The sequence below is a fragment of the Vigna unguiculata genome, chromosome 10 (assembly GCF_037176805.1).
Source record: "Vigna unguiculata cultivar grain cowpea cultivar isolate G323 ecotype 2 chromosome 10, ASM3717680v1, whole genome shotgun sequence".
Classification (NCBI taxonomy): Eukaryota; Viridiplantae; Streptophyta; class Magnoliopsida; order Fabales; family Fabaceae; genus Vigna; species Vigna unguiculata.
Genome location: NC_140801.1, coordinates 47617383 through 47637147, shown reverse-complemented (window position 1 = coordinate 47637147; position 19765 = coordinate 47617383). Strand labels below are relative to the sequence as shown.

Genomic DNA, 19765 nt, shown 5'->3' with positions numbered 1-19765 from the left:
AGATGAACATGACAGCCAATGTTTCCGAGTCATGTCTTATGGATTTTGTCTCTATTCATTTTTGGACCACAATCTGGGAAAGTTTCTGTGTTTGCAAATTCCATGATCACACTAGGGATGAAAACAAGGACCCAAAGAAAAAGTCTAAGAAAGAAATGAAGACCGAGTATTTTGCATATCAGAAACACATATTTTTTTATTAGAAATGAATCATTGACTGTAAAATTTACTTATAATTTGCAATTTGAATCTGGTTTTCAGAGACTTCATTTCTGATAACACCATTAAGCTCAATCTTGTAAGTAAGTTTGGGTGTTCAAATTAACGAGTAAACCAATTCTTGTTTGTGCTACGTTGACGATGACTTGGACGTGTATTATTTCGCAGAAACAGAAATTTCATTGACTTGACTTTGATCAGTGCAAGTTACTTTGACAATTTATGAAAATATGGTAAATACAAAGTCGGTGTTTTCTAGAGTAGAATGACGTTTCTTATAAACTTTTTTACGTGCTCGTTACTTCACATGATAACATAGATGTCAAAAAAATTGTTTAACTACAATTGAATGGTGATACAATTTCTAAACTATGAACTGACATGCATATAAATATTGTTCATCTGAATACGTAAACATCTGAGGCTTACTATTAAAAAAGTTTTATCAGTTCTTTTACAAAATTAATGTAATAATGTTATTTTGATGAAAAATATAGACCATATGGGTTGTGCATTATTGGATTGGAGTAATCGAAATATTTCATTTGTTGTAAATGTTTTAAATATTTCGCAACATAAGAAAAAATATGACCAGCTGGTTATAAAATACCCATGAATGTTGTTTGAATGTTTACATTTTTATTTTAAATTTCTCTATTAAATTCCATACCACGAGTTTGAAAATAATAATAATAAAAGATCTTGTACTTGCATTGAAAATGCATAAACTAGTTTCAAAGTTGGAGCTTTGCATTGACCAAAACAAAGAAAATGTTGCAGCTTTGCTAGTTGTTTTTTTTTTTTTTTTTTTTTTCCTTTTTAAAGTTAATAATACTCTACTTGAGGTAAACAAAGCAGCATATTGATATTTATGCAATTTTTTAACACCAGAACCATAACATTATTCATTGAGAACCAGTTCCTTTTAATTTTTATATATAGGTTTGATTTAATTTTCAAAAATCTGTACTACATAAATTAAAGCAATATACATAGAAATCAGAGTAAATAACTTGTACGTGAATTAAAAGAATAATTTTTAGATGTAATGAGCATGTATAGAACTAAATATGTAATTAAATCTATAAAAAGTAATGTAGATACAATTATGATTTTCGAGGAAGGAAGATGAAGTTGAACAAAAAGGGTAATCAAAATAATAAACAAAATGGGAAGAAAGGATTGGAAATGGAAAATCACAGACAGCACACCAACGTTGATGAAAAAAAGTGAAAAGAAAAGTCAATAAGATCACGGGTTCACACATGCGTGTCCGCTAGAAAAGCCTCAGACTCTTACCACTCTTTCTCTCTCTCTCTCTCTCTATGTCTTGAAACCGAAGTGCCTCAAAGTTAGCTCCTTTTCCACTCTGAATCACTCTATTTATATTGGGTCTTTCCTCCAGCTCCTTCTGAGTTTCTGGTATTGAATTGAGTTCAGAAGAGGTCATAGATACAAGACATGTCTGGTGTTGAGTCTGGTGACCACCACAACATCAAAGGGGTACCAACTCATGGTGGACGCTACATTCAGTACAATATCTATGGCAACCTCTTCGAAGTTTCCAGAAAGTATGTCCCTCCTATTCGCCCTGTGGGTAGAGGTGCTTATGGTATTGTTTGGTAAGTCAAAAGTCCCTTTCTTTTTCTGGTGTTTTCTTTTGCTGAATTTATTACATTTGTTTTGTTGTTTGTTGCCTTTTGGGTAAAGGGGTTTTCTTGCTTTGAGCTATGTTGCTGTACTTTCCTATTGTGGTCTAGGATTAGCTGACTTTAGGAGCAAAGACTAGTTTTTGTTACTGATCAAACCTCTTTTGTTAAGAATTAAGCAATTAACTTTTTTTGCTTTTGAATTCTGTCATTCTTTAGTTATGTATGATCTGGTTGTTGACTTATTGAAGATTGGATTGGTTATTTTCGTTTGATGGTGAGGGAGACCAGTTTTGAGCTCAAATTGTTGCATTTTTCTTGTTTTTGTTTTACCAATTGCCGTGTCTTTATGGGATTTGTGTGTTACTCGTTCCCAGACACTGTTTTTGTAGATTTTAAAATGTTGGCCAAGTGCGTAGACTTTCAAATCTCTTCCAATTTTGTTTCTGGTGTTTAATTAGTTGTTGATACTATGATTTTGCTGGAGTCAAAAATGGAAAATGAGATGAGATCATTCCTTTTTTGTGTCTGGGTGCTCTTGTGATACTGATGCTGTTAACAGCGTAGTTGTTGGTATTTCAAGATTCAATTACATGGAGTACAATGTATATGTTTTGGATTGTGTATGAAATTCTGGGTCTGACTAGGAGTTCACTTTATTTTCTGTTATCAAAGATGTGTAGAACACTAACAATTTTATTGTTTCCTTCAGTGCTGCTGTAAATGCGGAGACAGGAGAGGAAGTTGCCATTAAGAAGGTTGGCAATGCATTTGACAACAGAATAGATGCCAAGAGGACCTTACGAGAAATTAAACTTCTTCGGCACATGGATCATGCAAACGTAATTTTGATGCTTTTTTACTTGCACTCATCTACAGCTTGTTTTCTTCAATGTTATTGTTTATTTAAATTATTTACTTCCCTATGAGACTGTGTGAATTGTATTTGGCCTATTATTACTTTCTTTCTTCAGTTTCTTCTTTTGCTTCTTCGCCCATTTTCTGTTGCTTCTATAAAAGCTTTGATATGTAGCGTTTAATGTTGCACGTTGAACAAGAAGAAATGACATAGTGCAGCATCTTGTAATGTGATACGCTGATTCACCACTATGGACTTTTCTTATACATAGTATTTTCACCATATGCATAAATTTATGCTCTGTTGGGCTGAACATTTTAAAACAACCTAGTTAATGCTATTTATCTATCTTCATATTCTTACAATCTCAATTTAGCACAGTCAAATTTGTTTTTGAGTAAATAACTATTTATCAGAAGCATACTTTTGAGTTGGACTTTCTTGACATCCTTGCTATAATTTTATTCAAATGCTTTTTGTATGCTTGAATGCAGATTGTGATTAGCTTTAGTATGAATGATTTCATTTATTTAAGTCAGGTTATGGTAAAATCTTTCGATCTTAGTTGTAGAAAATACTTGTCTAGTTCTCTGGGTATACTTGTCTTTGATTCATGAAAGGTGTTTGATTGGGTTTTCCTCCTTCAGTTTTGACTAAAATTTTCATTAGCATTCAACTTGCTAAGATTACTATTATATTTTCAATGCAGATTATGTCTATTAGAGATATTATACGACCTCCTCAGAAGGAAAACTTCAATGATGTATACCTTGTTTCCGAGTTAATGGACACAGATCTCCATCAAATAATACGTTCCAATCAACCACTGACTGATGATCATTGTCGGGTTAGCACTTTAATTACTTTTAGCATACGACTTTTAATCTATGTAGTTTGAAGACTTTATAGCAAACAGCTTCATTAATGTACTCTCCTTTAGTTGTATAGTGACACAAACTGGAGATAAAGCCAAAAATAAACTGCTTAGTAGATATTTTGAACATAAATATTGGTGTCGAGTATGCTATATTGCGTGTGTGTGAAGTAGTTCTATCTTAGTTTAATAGGCCTGAGTTTTATATTTTCATGTCAAACTAAATCAGTGTTTTGTTTGCAGTTCAATGTTTTATGCTGTGACGGCTACAATACTGTGGTTGCATTGTTGTTACTTTCTGCAAAGTTTTACTTCCAATATAATGTCAAGGGCATAAATTAATTTGTTTTAGCATGCTTTATACTTGAGCCAACTATTGAATTTGCATAACACCAGACTTGAATTTGTGCCTCTACAATGATACATGTTTTCATATGGTTAGGATTTGAACAATAACATTGTGCATGGATAATACCTTACCTGATTACTCTCTTTTACTTTGCTTATAAGCATTATGTGTTAGCCACTCTCTAAAGTTTAGACCTATTATTAACTTTTATCTGAGGTATTCTTTTGCTGAAAATTTCCCCCCATTCTTCTACCTTTTTTTTTGGTGTTGATTTGTGACTTCATTTCATTGTTATAAATAAATTAAATCCTTGGAAAGGTTATGCTTTGGTTTTCACCTGTATTAATGTTTGTGGACAAAGCTTTGATCTCCAGTTATGTGAAAAATGTGATATAAATCTGAGCTGAATGTGTATAATGTTCTTCACTTCCTCTACAACAGACTAGAGAAAATATTTTAATACGAATTTGTTTTATAATTTACATTGATATGCTGAATTACCTTGCAATTTTCTTAGTAATTTAGTCTTCTTGCTTTGGATTAATTTGGTTAATGACATTCAATGTTTTATGTATCAAATCAATAGGTAAAATGTAATTATACTTATGAACATCCTGAAGAGCCTGGAACCTTGGAACACTGAATGAAGCTCAGTCTGTGTACTAGGTGGTGTCGGTCTCCTATCTCGCTTGTGGGATCCACATCATCTATTACACTGCTTGGACTTAGTGTGGTCTTTAAGGCTTCCGGCAGTGTAACATTGTTTTTATATTTTCTTACAGTAACTCTTAAGATCTTTCTTTTTTTCCCCAGTATTTTCTGTATCAATTGCTTCGAGGACTCAAATATGTACATTCAGCAAATGTGTTGCACCGTGATCTAAAGCCTAGCAATTTGCTATTGAATGCCAATTGTGACCTCAAGATTGCCGATTTTGGCCTTGCTAGAACTACATCTGAAACTGATTTTATGACTGAGTATGTGGTCACTCGATGGTACCGAGCTCCTGAATTGCTTCTTAATTGTTCAGAATATACCGCAGCCATTGATATATGGTCTGTTGGTTGCATACTTGGAGAAATCATAACAAGACAACCACTCTTTCCTGGCAAAGATTATGTTCATCAGCTGAGACTGGTCACTGAGGTATTAGTTTTTGATATCATCCTTCTGATTGCTATCATAAATCTATTGAGACTGCTTATGTTCTTATTTATTTGTATTTCTTTTGTCTCTTCTAGATCTGGAAGTTGGATCTACTTGTAAATTAGAGTTCCAACTTCTACAGCTTTATGCAATTGTGAATTTTGGGTGTCAAGCTTTGCTGAAATGCTGTTGGTACTTTGATTATTTTGAACCTTTGGTTTATTTCAGTCAAATTGACCTCTTTGGTATAGTATGATAGAATTTGGGGAAAATTCAAGGAAAAAACAACTAAGTTTTTGAAGGGTTGAATATTTTAATGGTGTCTGACAAAGGATTCAGGTCTGGTGGCATAAAATTTTTATTTTGAAATAAAATAATATGAAAAGAAAAGCTGTGCATCAGTGATATCACTTGTGCCCAAATGAAAAAGATGCATCACATCAATAAGATTTTGGATCTTTATGCTTATATCTTCTGGATTTTACAACCTGTATCACCATGTGGAAATGTAAAATTACAAAATTGTATACCAGTTTTGAAGTTCTGAAATGTTATAGGATGGTATTTGTGGTCCTGGCCTTTACAGTAGTTTTACTAGCAGAGTAGACCATATGATATTGTTATTAAAAAATATTAAAGACTTGTATTGTCTATGACTACTTTTGTACCCTTGGTTTCTTTTGGCGTTTTGAGAAACCTAAGGAAATCATATATGTAAGAAATGAAAATTGATTAAATTAAGAATGCTTATATAGTCTCTGACCCATCCCGTTCTAGGTTATCAATAGATTCAGATTATACAGTTTCCTGGTAGAATGTAAAGTTTCATTCTTTCATGCTTTTGAGATCTCTTACTGATTTAAAATTAACAATACAATAACAATTCTCATTTCTTTCAAAAAGCTGATTGGTTCACCCGATGATGCAAGCCTTGGATTTCTACGAAGTGATAATGCTCGTAGATATGTAAAACAGCTTCCCCAGTATCCAAAGCAAAACTTTTCTGCTAGATTTCCCAACATGTCTCCTGGTGCTGTTGATTTGCTGGAGAAGATGCTTATCTTTGATCCTAACAGGCGTATTACAGGTATTCAGCATGCAGAACTTTTTCCACAGTTTTATGAATAGCTGTCTGTGACTTTTATTGTTCCTGGAGCAGTATATGAATTGGAATGACATATATATAGGGACAGATGTGAAAGACCAAGTTATGAACTTTAGCACCAATAAGTACCTCATGAAAAAAATAAACGGGAATAATAATTAAAATATGAGGTTACGAGTTAAAAATCTGTTACAATTTTTTCCAATTTTGTTTTGAAGGGTACCCTTGTAAGTCTGTAGTGTTTTCTGGCCTAGAAATGACTTCTCAGTTTAGAACAACCAAATCAATGACTAGTTTGTACGGCTATCTTGAACCTGTTACCATTAGGTGGTGTGTAAAAGCTGTTACAATATCTAGTATTTGTGGTGTGGTTCTCCCAAGGTTCTTATCATAACATAAGAGTAAAGCCAACTAGTTTTGTGAAGTCATTTAAACATCATATTTTTTTTTTTCTGAACAATATACATACCACAAATGATGATAATGATGAGATGGGAATTCAGTGATTTCTGTTAGATGTATTTGTACAAATATTATACAATGAGAGTGTTCATATCTATAAATAACGAGATTCTCTTTTGTCTATATTTTTATTAAATTGTATCCTATTTCTTAATTCTTTTCAGTTGATGAGGCATTGAGCCACCCATACATGGCACCTCTCCACGACATCAATGAGGAACCTGTTTGCACTAGACCCTTCAGTTTTGACTTTGAGCAACCGTCATTCACTGAAGAAGATATCAAGGAACTCATCTGGAGAGAATCTGTGAAGTTCAATCCTCATCCACCAGTCTACTGAGATTTTGTTTTTATGTTGTATATGCTTAGCGAAATACCTGATAACTAATATACGTTATGACACTACTTTGGCAAGTTGCAGAGCACCACAGAACATGAAACATATTGGACATATCTGAGGTTGTTGTGAGGTTTCTTTCATTTCAGTCTCATCTCAGATTCTTGGATAATCATATTGTTGTACTGTACTGAGGAAAGGATCAGAAGATGTGCAGCTTTACTCAGTTTTTCAGCTGAATATTCTTGAGCTCCAACTCCTTGTTGCACTTCTATCCTTCATTTTAGACTCCAGGATCGTGCACTGAACTCATCTTGCCAGTTTTTCATCATTCACACCAAGATAAATACACAACTTTTCATTTGTGTGGACAGACATTATCCCATGTTCCCATTGTATGACATAAAATGTAATGGTTTGTTAGTATTCGAATAATTTAAAATAATTTAAAAAATTTCTTAAGTCAGACGTGTGCAGTGGTCCTTTTAGCAGAACTTAACAGACAAAACTTGACTCATGTAACAACATAATATATAGGTTCTAAGAAGCTTAAAGCCATTGCATGAAATTTTAGCAAAAGGAAAATTTTTTTGTGACAATAATTTCACAGAAAATTCATTGCTCTACACGAGTAACGATTTCTGTACTGTGGATAAGATGGTAAAGACTAGACTTACATAAATAACTATATGAAACATTGTATCACTAGTGTAGTCATGCATGTTTAATTAGGTAAACACATTTCTTAAGCTGCAACGAATCAATTGGTAAATCATCTGTGGGGAAATCACAGGGTTTGATGTTCTCCTGCCCTTGATCAGGTAAAGAACTGCATGGCTTAGGAGTCACCCCACTTGTGGTCCCTTCAATATCAGTACATGTCCATGGTTGTTTTTTGGCCTTGGCTGCCATGTTAATGGTGACATTGGAAATGCAGATTCCAGTAAAAGGGTCATTGGAGATTCCTTCCAACCTAGCAGCCATGGTGACATTGTCAGCCACCACATCTCTGTAGTTGATGCCTTTGATCTCAGGCAAGGCTTTAGGATCATAGTGGCTATCAGCATGGGAGCCATAGCTACCAGTCATCCAAAAAACCCATTTCATGGTGTGCAAAGTCATTCCCTTTACATATATGTCCTTCACATACCCTCCTCTCCCTACTGCAGTTTTGATTCTGACCCCTGATTCTGTATGAATGGCTGTGATATCCTCTGCTCTGACATCTTGGATTCCACCTGACATCTCACTTCCTAAGGCAATGGCTGCACTTTCTGGAGAAATGCATGTTAGCCGTCTGATCACTAGTTGTTTTGTGGGCCATCCAAACTTTATGCCATACTGATCCCATCCACTTTTCACTGCTACACAGTCATCTCCAGAAACTATGTAGCAGTCTTCAATTCTGGTATTTGTGCAAGAATCTATTGCAGAAAACAAGGAAAAGTGATAATATCAATATACTCACCGTCCAAAACCTGTTCTGTGCTAGCATCTTTAACAATTCTAATTATTTTATTAGAATTGTTTTTAATACTATTGAAATCTGATTCTTTGTTTCTTCCTATCTAATAATTAGTGAAGTTGAAGACTCATAGAATGGATGAAGACAAACTTTGTGAAAGGTTTCCCTAGAAAGGACCAAAGTAGTGATTTTGAACCCTCTTAACTGAAATTATTTTTAATGTTTATTCCTTTTCTTTAAAGTCTCATGTTTAAATACTTATTTAATCTTGATAAATTATATTAAAGTTGAGATTTTCTCCCTGGATAAATTGCATTTTAAGACTATTATAATCTAAACAAAATAAATTTTGAATTTACTTTTAAAATTTTTGACATAACATATAGTGACTTTTCTGTAGAAAGGATGAAAATTTCAAAGTTTTGGCATACCCTTTTTTTCATAATTTTCTCAGCGCCTTTTAAAAGTTTTACTTCTTTAATTTTCTTCTATCTAATTAAATAAAATATTATTATTAACAATGAAACAATTAATGTTCTTTTCAAATTTATTTATTTATATATTTTTAAAATTTAATGATACAAAAAAATTTATCAGTTGCATATTAGGTGAGAGCGTGAAAATCCATATATGATACAAGGAAAAACTACTTATAACCATACACTCATATACAAATAACTAAATTAATATTTTTTTATCTGACTAAATTAATATTAACATTTACGTAAACTTGGATGGTTAATATTAGTTTCTTTTACTATTTTTTAATTGGCATGTTCTCCCCACTGGAACATATATATATAACAAATAATCTTCACGTACTCACCTGGGTTGATGCCATCAGTGTTTGGAGATGGGACAGGAGCGATAATGGTGAGGCCTTTAATAATAATATTGCTGTACAGTGTTCAAAAAATTATCATAAAATCTTGAAATTGGAACAACATTTCAGAGATTTAATAATGCATCTTGAAGGCATTTATAACTTAAATAAGTTACCTGCTATAAACAGGATGAACATTCCATGATGGAGAATTTAGGAGGGTCAAATTAGAAATTTGAATCTTGTCTGAGAACATTAATTCAATCAAATATGGACGAGTGTACTTCAACTGTTTCTTGTGAAATTTCTGCCACCAAAATGCTCCTTGACCATCTATGGTGCCATTGTCACCTATCAACCCAACAGTGACATCAACCTTAATGTAACATCAAACTTACAGAAAATTTTTAAATGACAAGAAACTGATGTTATTTTTTTTTGTTGGAATTTAAGAAATCATCTCATGGGACCAATAAAGGGATGCAATTGCAATATGATCATTGGTCACAAAAGATTAACCAGCCTGTTCTGAAAGTAACTGTATGTCTAATTTGACGCAAAGTAGCTCTTGAGAGATACATTGAGTGCACATATTAAATTAAACAATTAACTAATCCAAAATGTTTAAGGAAAAAAAGAAAGAAAAGAAAGCCTAATGGGAATACATTGAATCAGAGAAAGGAAATTTTGGCTACTTGGAATTCAAACTTTAGATGCGTAGCACATGTTTGCTGAAAAGGTTCACCAACCCTTAACTACTGGTTTGATAATTGTTTCATGCATGCAACTTTTTGCATACCTGTGACAATAACATCGGTGAGGTTTGTTCCAAATATGAGGCTGGTGTACCTTCCTGCTGCTGCATCTCTTCCTCTACCGTACGATGGGAGTGGTTCAATCACAGGCCACTCACTAATATCCTACACCAGTTTATATTAATTAATGACTAATATTATTAATACAAAGAAAAACTTTGGTTAGTGGTGTTGCACATGGAAGTGCTACAAAATGTGCCACTCTAGGAACTGCTTCCTATGAAAAAAGACAAAAAGTGTTTTGGACCAGACTATGTCAGGAATAACCAAAAGTGAAGGGATGAAAAATTGACTTGATTTTGGTTTTGGGGATTGAAGGTTCCTTTGATATGGAACCAAATTTTTCTAGTGAGTTTGTGAACAGTTTTTGTTGATCAAAGGTTTGGGAGTTTGTAAATTGCTTTCACGAGTTACTTTGACAACATTGCTTTGATGGCCTAGTTTTCTAGTAACAGTAGAAAGTGAAGAACCTTGTGACACGTTTGAATTTCATTTATCCAACATTTTACCTTATTTGTAACTCAAGTGAATCCCTTTAAAAAGGTATATCTCCAATTTCATCCGTAAGTCACGAGTCTATGACACTATGACAGCGATAAATAACAAACTAGTTCTGTTTTTCATTTAGTTTTGAAATCAAACTAAGAACATATTACTAATTTTCCATCAGTGAAGTCCACTGACATAATATATTTTCCCATGCACCAAAAAGAAAGCTTAATAGCACCACTTCCTTGACTTATTATTGGTTTTTTTTGTCAGATTTGGAAAATAGTTCTCCCAAAATGCTGCCACAAGGAAAGGTGCAAGAAAGGGAAAAAGAAGCTAAGTGGGTGAAAAAACAGTAGTTCAAATACCAGAATCAGTAGAATAGTTTTTTCAACTATACAGGAACAGTATAACACCTTGAGAACATACAAAGAAACTGATATTTGTGGTTTGGTCAGAAAATCAGTTAACATTATCTGGACATGTGAACAGAAGGTTATTAGAAACACATACAAAAAGTATATTAAAAGATCTTCGTGTAAAAGGTTTAGAAGGAGACTGAGATATTTGATCATTAACTGAAACTAATGGTATCAAGTAATCTATGTAACTGATCTCTGCAAGAGAAACAGGAGTATAGTAGCTGCAAATCAAGAAACTGGATGTTGGCCAGGTCATGAATCTCATATTTGTGATAGCTTTTTCATCAAAGAATGAACAAAATGAGAGAGATACCTGAGATGCAAGAAGAACAGCATCTTTGTGAAGATAGAGAGTGAAATGACTGGTAAGACTAAAACTCCCAGTGAGCCATTTTCCAGCAGGAACATAGAGCTGAGACCCCCCTTTTGAAGCATGCTCACTCAGATGACTGATTGCAGACTTAAAAGCCTTTGTGTTTGATGTTTTTCCATCTCCAACACCACCAAAATCCGTCAATGAAGCACTGTAAGCCCTGCAATTTATAGCTTTGTATTCAAAAGAAGTGCCAACAGTTTTGGATTTTCTGCTCTCTGCTACCTCTGAGTTTAGCAGTGTCACCAAAAGAAGACCACAAACCAATCTAATTACCTGTAAAACAAAACACCCCTCAGAGAAAAAAAGTGCAGAAAATGAAGATATATGTATACACGTAACTCGATACATTTGTCAAACGGTTTCCATGCATAAGCTCTAAAAGTATATGCAGGAAAGAATTGCTATATGAAACAAAAATGCAACTTAGAATGACAGAGGAGGAAAAAGGGTCTAAGTTGTACCCTCATGTGAGCTTTCCACAAGAGCTCCATACTAAGAAAAGATACTTTTGTATTTGTTTGAGGTACATGTGAAGAGTGCAGCAACCATGCCAAGTATTTATAGGTGAAGTTTAGATATGGTCACTAGGTTCATTCATGAATTCTCAAAATTCAAAAAGGTGAATGATTATTGTTTAGGATTTGTTTAACTAAATAAGCAACAATTATTTTTCTCTCTTGATAAACAATTTGGTAAATATGCCTATAACCTATGTACCAAATCTTCTTTTTCTCGTTCCTAGACACACAAAAACAAACATGTCCAAGGTTACTTGTTATCCTAGGAGCCATGATGTGCCAAAAGAATGATACTGTATTTGTTGCGTCCAAGGCTTCATTCAATCCTAGTTGCAACTTCAAATAGGAGTTGCCCTGTTTTCTCCGAATTCATGAGTAGATTTTCGTTTATTTCCATTTGCTTCAAAGGTTTTGCTGAGTTAGAATCTCTTAAGGAGAAAGGAACATTAATTATAACTTGTATTCTTAATCTTATTGTGCTCACATATCTTTACATATACAAAATGTTGCATAACTTGTTTTTTCGAAATTTATAGAAATAGATTTATGTCTTGGCATAATATGGTAAGAATGTGAGAAAATATATATTGGAAATTCAAGTGTAAGTTTTTACCAAGAGTTTACCTCTCTAAAGACCCATATATTGAACATATATCAGTGCAATTTTGTTATGATTATGCTTTATGAATTTAGGAAGAAGTTTAGAAATGTAAGATATTGGGTTGGTGTGGTATCTACTATGATTGTATTGGAACATATTTTTTTCTTATTGGAATTCTCACTTATCTTTTTGGGTCTTCTTCTTTTCCTTTAAGCCAACGCCAATCCCCACTATTAACCACCCATTTCATAGAATTATTTGGGATGTTTGGATGAAAAAAAAAGAAAATAATAGGAAAACGAGAGTAAAAAATATGGTTTGTGTAGAGGAATGGAAATAAGAAAGGAAGAAAACAGATTATTTATATTTGGTTGTTTGCATAAATTGAAAAGACAGCGAAAATATAATAATTTCTTGCATTAACAATTGATAGTGGTGAAATGTTGTTGAGGTTGGAAAAAGTCATTTCTGTGATCCTTTAATTAACTGTACCAAATAGCATGAGAAACCAAAGAAAGATGAGCATTAAGAAGGAAATAATAGTGATTTTGACAGTTTTCAATCACAACTACTCCATTCCATCACAAGCAATACCAAACAACTATTTGGAGTAGTGCTTGTTACATCGCCGTTACCTACATTTCAATGCCTTCTTTACCTACGACACTTATTCTGTCTTCTAATTTTTCAGGAAAAAGGGTTATTTTACAGCAACTACAGTTTGAAAACCTTTTATATGAATAAAATGTTCCAGAAAAAAGTGATTTTTTTTAAAAGAAAAAGAAAAAAGTAGTAAAGGAAAATAATAAATTGAAGTAAAAAAAAAAATCGTGTGAAAGTCCTATTGTCAAAGTTTCTCGAAATATTGTCAAAGTCATATTGGGTTTCCATTTGGAGTATGAGAGTGTGGCAATAGGAGGTTTTCGTTTCAAGTGTAATTTTCTTTTGTAACTATTAAAATAGACAAATTTTCAATTTTTTATAATATGGATAAATAGTTCAATCTATCTTTTTATTAAACTAGTGTTTTGAAACATAATTTTTTTTTATTAAATTCGTGTTTAAAATTGTGATTACAATTTATTTATATTTTTTAAAGGGTGATTCCAAAACATGCTTTTTATTTTTTTTATTGGTTTTCAAAATGATTTTAGTTCGCACGTTTGAGGTTTTTTTCTAAATGGTGACTGTAGGCTCATTTTTAATATATATATATATATATATATATATATATATATATATATATATTAATAAACCAACATTTTTTAATTAATTTTTGGCTTTTTCTTATTTATTTAATAATGTAACTTTTTTTTGAAAAAAATAAAAAATAACATATAATTTTAAATTTTAAATTAATTATTGTATTTATTTCGTATAGTGTGATTAATTACTTAAAATAGTTATGCTAATTCAATCTAATTTCATAAATAAAAAATAAGTAAACTAATAATTTGAATAAAAAAATATTTCAAACATTTAAATAAACAGCAAACTGAAATTAATTTTTTTTATTGTATACATGAATAATTCTTCATTTTCTTTACATACAAAGTAGAAAAAAAATTTACAATCTTTATTCTTTTTCAAAATGTTGATGAATATGTTGAATGTAAATTAACTAATCATTTTCCTATAAACTTTATAGTTACAAACAACAAAAACAATCTCATAATTAAATGATCATTATATTTTATAAATTTCATACAAGCAATATCATTTGGATAACAATGGAAATTCCAGACTTATCTTGGTACAAATGTCGCATATTTAATGTCGTGTCAAGATTTTTTTTGTGTAGATTTTTTGGCGTTATTTTTTTATTGAATTATTGGTACAATAATTTTGTACTTTAATTTTTTTAATATATTTTAAAATATTAAAATTAATATTCAACAGTGTATTTTAAAGACAAGAACAATACAGAAAAATTTAGTAAATTTCATTAAATGAATCCAAATCAATCGGCAAAATCTCTTGTGGAAAATCACAATCTTTGATTTCCATGGCTGTTCACAAGCTTTGTCTGAGATGATGTTAATAGTGGCATTATCAATGCACTTAGAGGACAACAAAAATGATAGGTTTATATAAGTTATGTGATATGATAGGAAAAGAGAGATAAAAGAAAAAAATTAAGTGTCTAATAAGTGTTCACAAAATCAAGATATATGTGTATACATTGCTGATTTAATTATTGATTATAATGTTCTTAATAATTTAAAAGTACTCTTAAAACTGCTGTGTAATTAATTAATTATTGCATATATTCAAGACTAATTTTGTTAAAAGCTAATTAGTAAGAATAGATATAATAATTTTGAATTCTCACAATTCTACAAAATATTTTAAGTAGAGTTGTTTTCTTTGTCGAAAAACATTGTTTTTCCTCTTTAAGTTTATGTTTGGCTTAAAATTCTAAAACTTGACTCCATATATAAAATTTACTATTTTTCGTTTTTTGGATAAATTGAGTTTTAATGTTATACTAATCATGCGAGAAAATATAATTGTAAATTTAACTTTTAAAGTTTACCTTGCATATCAATAGAAATGTCTTATCTTTTCACATAAATGTTTTTCTAATAATTTTCCATTTTACTTTATCTAATTATAATAAAGTAAGGTATTTATTATTAATGATGAAAGCATTTCCATTCAACCTATTTTTGTTTATAAATTTTACTTAAATTTAAAAGTAGGCAAATAATATAGAGAAAAACAGGTTAATATTAACACACATTTGAAATATAAAATATAATTAAATTGTATAAATGAAAATAAATTGAAATTAATTGGACATTTAAAAATAAGATTAAAGTTTAAGTAACATATATTATTACAAGTGAAATGTAAAGCAAGAACATGAATAAGGTTAAAAAAATAATTAGAATCACACAATAATATATAAATCACCAAATTAATTTTGTATTGTTTTTACATTTTTTCTTTGTGTGTTCTCGATATATAAATTATAGTTACCAAATCTTTAGCTGCATACCTGGGTTTATGCCATCAGTGTTTGGAGATGGGAGAGAAGCCATTATGGTGAGGCCTTTCACAATAATATTGCTGTATAGTGTTTCATAAGTTGTAGTTAATATTATTTTACTAGATAAATATTTATTTATAAATTCAAATTTATAATAAATAAATCTTTTCAATTTTATTTTAAATAAATGTGTTTAGAAAATTTAATATTTACTCATTCTATTTGAAACAACATTTGAAGGAAAAAAAAAAGGATTACCTGTTATCAACCAGATGAACATTTCACAATGGAGAATTTAGGAGCATAAACACAAATATTTTGATACCACTATTTTTTTATTACTATTTGACATTACTTATTATTTACTTTCTTTTAAAAAAAATATAAAAGTTATTTTTTATAAAACTATTTTATCATTATATAAATTATCAAATCATCGTCAAATAATATTAAACAACATTTATCCTATTATCAAAGAACATTAATTCAATCAGGTACGCGCAGTGTAGTTTAAGGTTTTTTTGTCCCCTTTCAAACCGCAATTTATCCTATAAAGACATTTAATTTATAAAAAGTATAAATATTTATTAAAAAATAGTTATTCTTATTAAGATTAATCAACCCTACCAACAACAAAATCATTTAACCCATAGTTAGTGTGAAATTGATCTGGAAAGTATGTTATTTAAGTAATGACCAGGTCAGAAATCATTGACCAGAAAACAAATGAATGAGAGTAAGTGAAGTTTGGGAACTAGAATTCAAAGTTTTGATGCGTATCACATGTTTGATGAAAAGGTTGATGACCAACTTTAACTACTAGGTTGATTGTTTGATGCATATGCAACTTTTTGTTCGCATAACTGTGACAATAACATCAGTGAGGTTTGTTCCAAGAAAAACTTTGGTTAGTATAGTGTCACACATCATAGTGCCAAAATGTGTCACGCTAATTTGTTGTAGGTGTCTGAATCTCCTTTCAGAACCAACATTATATATGTCTTATGGGTATTTTATTGTGAAAACATGAGAATGGTGAAAATTACCCAATACGTTCAAAGTTCAGCATATACTTTGAAACATCTCTCCATGAGTATTGATATAAGTTCAAATTATAGAAGGAAATTTCATTTTATAAACTCTTATTTCATTAAATTTCACAGAAGACTTGTGTAATTAAGGATTGCACCTATCAAAGGTTAGTAATAAGTCATTTATATGTATTACTTGTTCCTGAAAAGGTGTCCTTTTGTTATGACTTTTTGGACCCTTTGTACATTTCTTACAAAGACTCATAAGTGGATGATGACTTTGTAAGTTTATATGTATTACTTGTTCATGAAAAGGTGTCATTTTATTGTCAGTTCTTGTTTTGACCCTTTGCACCTCTTATGAAGAAAACACCATAATGAGTGGGAAAAGTGTAGGATGAAACCATATTTAACGCAAGAGATGTAAGAAAATATTTAGTGAGACATCATCCTTTTACGTATTTTTTTATATATATGGGTTGGGCATTTTGCAATAGTGATTTTAATATAATTTTTTTTCTTAAAAAGAAAACAAGTTGGAAGAAATTAAATTTGACAATAGAATGTGAAATGAAGAACAACTAGTTTTAAGAGGGTGTATTTATAAAGCAGATTCGATGAATTGTGGTGGTAGATGAATGTCACTAAGAAAAAAATTCCATGCAAAAACTAGAAATGAACTAACATCAAGCACATACATATAAGTATAAGAAGTTTAAGAAAGCACCTCTTCTTTCTATTATACCACTTAGTTTGAAAAGTTTGCATCTGTGAAGGATGCTTCATCTTTTTCAGCTTGTCGCATCCCGAGATCACACGAATGTACAACCAAAGAATTAATGTGTTTCCCACTTGTTTTTATCACTTTAATATTTCACATATATGCAACAAAGACTAAAGGTAAAAAAGTAGTATACCAAATATATTATGAAGATGGTTATTCTCATCACTCTTTGCCACTCATGAGAATTCATACAGCCATTAGGGCTAGTGTTGCCTCACATAAATAGTTATGTTTCATGTGAAGTCACAATGGAAGAATTTCTCCCGGTTGAGATCCAACACATTCAACCAATCATTAAAGTGTAATGCAGAAAACAGGAAGGGAAAAAAATAAATTTGCTTTTTTAGGATTAAATTTTGACAACAATTTTCTTTTATAACTTGAGTTAACATTTTTAAGTGGTTTTTTATTATATTTTTTCATTTACTTACATTTCAAAATTATTTAAAATATGTTACCTCATATTGTAAAAAAAAAAAAGTTGTTCAAATTTAGTTTGTCTGACAGAAAAATCAAAGTTTATCAGACATTATTTTGTTGAAATATGTATGACAGCAATGCAAGTTTAGCAGCAATCAAAGTTTTGTAGCTTACCCTAATTAGCCACAGTTGCAATTTGGTCTCCGAGAGACAAGTGTTTTGTCTCCTCAGCTCACGCACATGACTTGTCACATACATATGCATTAATCCAACTAAACACAAAATCAATGAAAGAGAAACACACTTCCTTCCTTTATATTTGACATAATTCAACCCGAAAGTACTTATGATTTAATTCGGACATCACCCACTGAAGGAAACAAAGCAAGAACCAACACTTTGAACCCAAGACAGAAAGAGAAAAACAAAGTACTAGGAAAACAAACATGTAGCTGCGTGGTTCCTTATGAAGCTAGCATCACTTCTTTTTTCTGCCAAAGATTTGCTGAATGGTTAATGGCTTGGTTATGACATTGGAAGTGGAGCTGGAAATAGAAGAGGCTGAAGTGGAGGATGAAGAACTTGCAGTTCCACTTCCACCACTTGGTGGCTTTCGGAAAGGTGATAGAACCTGCTGAATGTCTATCTTTGGGGCCATTTGGATAGTGGAAACAAGATCTTACACAAACAAGAAACTACTGAAGAAGAACAAATGAAACACGCTATAACTTTTGCCCTTAATTTGAAGATATAAATTGCTCTCAATCTATATAAAGAGATTGGCACAGCTTCCGATTTAAAAAAAAGAAAAAACTTAAGTTGAGTGTATGGATTTTTTTAACTATTATACCACTGGAATTTTCATTTTCTCTGAGAAATTCATTAAAAAATATTATAAATGTAATGAGTCCAACCCATGTAGGAGGTTGTAAGGCCCAATTTTTTCTGCCCTAACATTTTAAGGGTTGTTTTGCGTCTGTTGGACCTGAGGGTTGACCCAAAGGTTAAAAACCATTCCTAGTTGCCATAATTTGCACTTTTCACTCTTGCAGAAGAATCAGCCGTCACTCTTGCGCCTCTCGTACAGAACGCTCCGCTAGGGTTTACTCTGAACCTTCTTCGAGCTAATTAAAACCCAGCTCCTGCTCCACGACCGCCGTGTTCACTGTGTTCGTGTCGGAGTGTCCCGCTAGCTTGTTTTCCAAGTAAGGGAAGTTAGGACCTTCTGTTATTTGTGCTTTTTCGCTGTTTTGGACATCTTTTCGTGTCTGTATGGATTGGTTGGTGTTGTGTCTGTTTTGGATTGAGTTAAAGCATGATTTGGTTCGTGGTCTTGGCTGCTGTATGAGAAAATAGTGGCGAGTACTGGTTTTCTCGCCCAAGCGAGCCAGTCTCGCCTAGGCGAGATTATCAGAGGCTCGCCCAGGTTTTTGTTGCGCGATTTGTCACCTAGGCGACGCACGTTCTTTTTGAGCGAGGAGTGCTCTCGCCTAGGCGAGAAGGGACTCACCTGAGCGAGACCTCGTAGGGTTCTCTGTCCCCTCGTCGTGCCCTCGCCTAGGCGAGATGGGACTTGCCTGAGCGAGAGGGTCCCTCTCGCCTGAGCGAGCCCTATTGGCTTGAGCGAGACAGCGGGCGGGTTTTGATGTTGTTATTAAGTGGTTCACTGATATGTGGTTTGTTTATCTGACCCCAAATGCCTTACTGGAAGGGTTGTGTGATGATAACATGATTAATATGTACATTTGAAATGGAAATGGCATGTTATTTGATTGGGTATGAATTGGAAAGCATGAATTGTATGAATTGTTAATTGTACATGATATTTGTGTTATGGGAAATTCTTGATTGGTGGGTGGAACATGTTTAAAGTATGGGTAGGGCATAATTCCATGACTCTTGTAGTGAGAGATCTTGGTGGCGCCTCATCGGTTGGACGTAATTCCATGGCCCCCCCAAAAGGGGAGTCCCTGGTGGTGCCTCGACAAAAGGACGTAATTCCACGGGGGGTCATGGTGGTGCCTCAAGG

At 32.2% G+C, this 19765-nt stretch overlaps 2 protein-coding genes across 2 annotated transcripts; one reads left to right on the top strand and one right to left on the bottom strand.

Moving 5' to 3' along the window:
- Nucleotides 1-1510: 1510 nt before the first annotated feature.
- On the top strand, nucleotides 1511-7466 carry LOC114166044 (mitogen-activated protein kinase homolog MMK2). Its single transcript, XM_028050697.2, has 6 exons — nucleotides 1511-1841; nucleotides 2581-2710; nucleotides 3437-3574; nucleotides 4764-5096; nucleotides 6000-6183; nucleotides 6828-7466. The coding sequence occupies exons 1-6, from the start codon at nucleotides 1681-1683 to the stop codon at nucleotides 7001-7003; spliced, it is 1122 nt and encodes a 373-aa protein (XP_027906498.1). The 5' UTR covers nucleotides 1511-1680; the 3' UTR covers nucleotides 7004-7466.
- Nucleotides 7467-7546: 80 nt separating this feature from the next.
- LOC114166043 (putative polygalacturonase) lies at nucleotides 7547-11991 on the bottom strand. Its single transcript, XM_028050696.2, has 6 exons — nucleotides 11852-11991; nucleotides 11328-11663; nucleotides 10088-10208; nucleotides 9465-9639; nucleotides 9292-9362; nucleotides 7547-8424 (listed from the first exon to the last, which is right to left on the bottom strand). The coding sequence occupies exons 1-6, from the start codon at nucleotides 11879-11881 to the stop codon at nucleotides 7715-7717; spliced, it is 1443 nt and encodes a 480-aa protein (XP_027906497.2). The 5' UTR covers nucleotides 11882-11991; the 3' UTR covers nucleotides 7547-7714.
- Between the last annotated feature and the right edge of the window lie 7774 nt (nucleotides 11992-19765).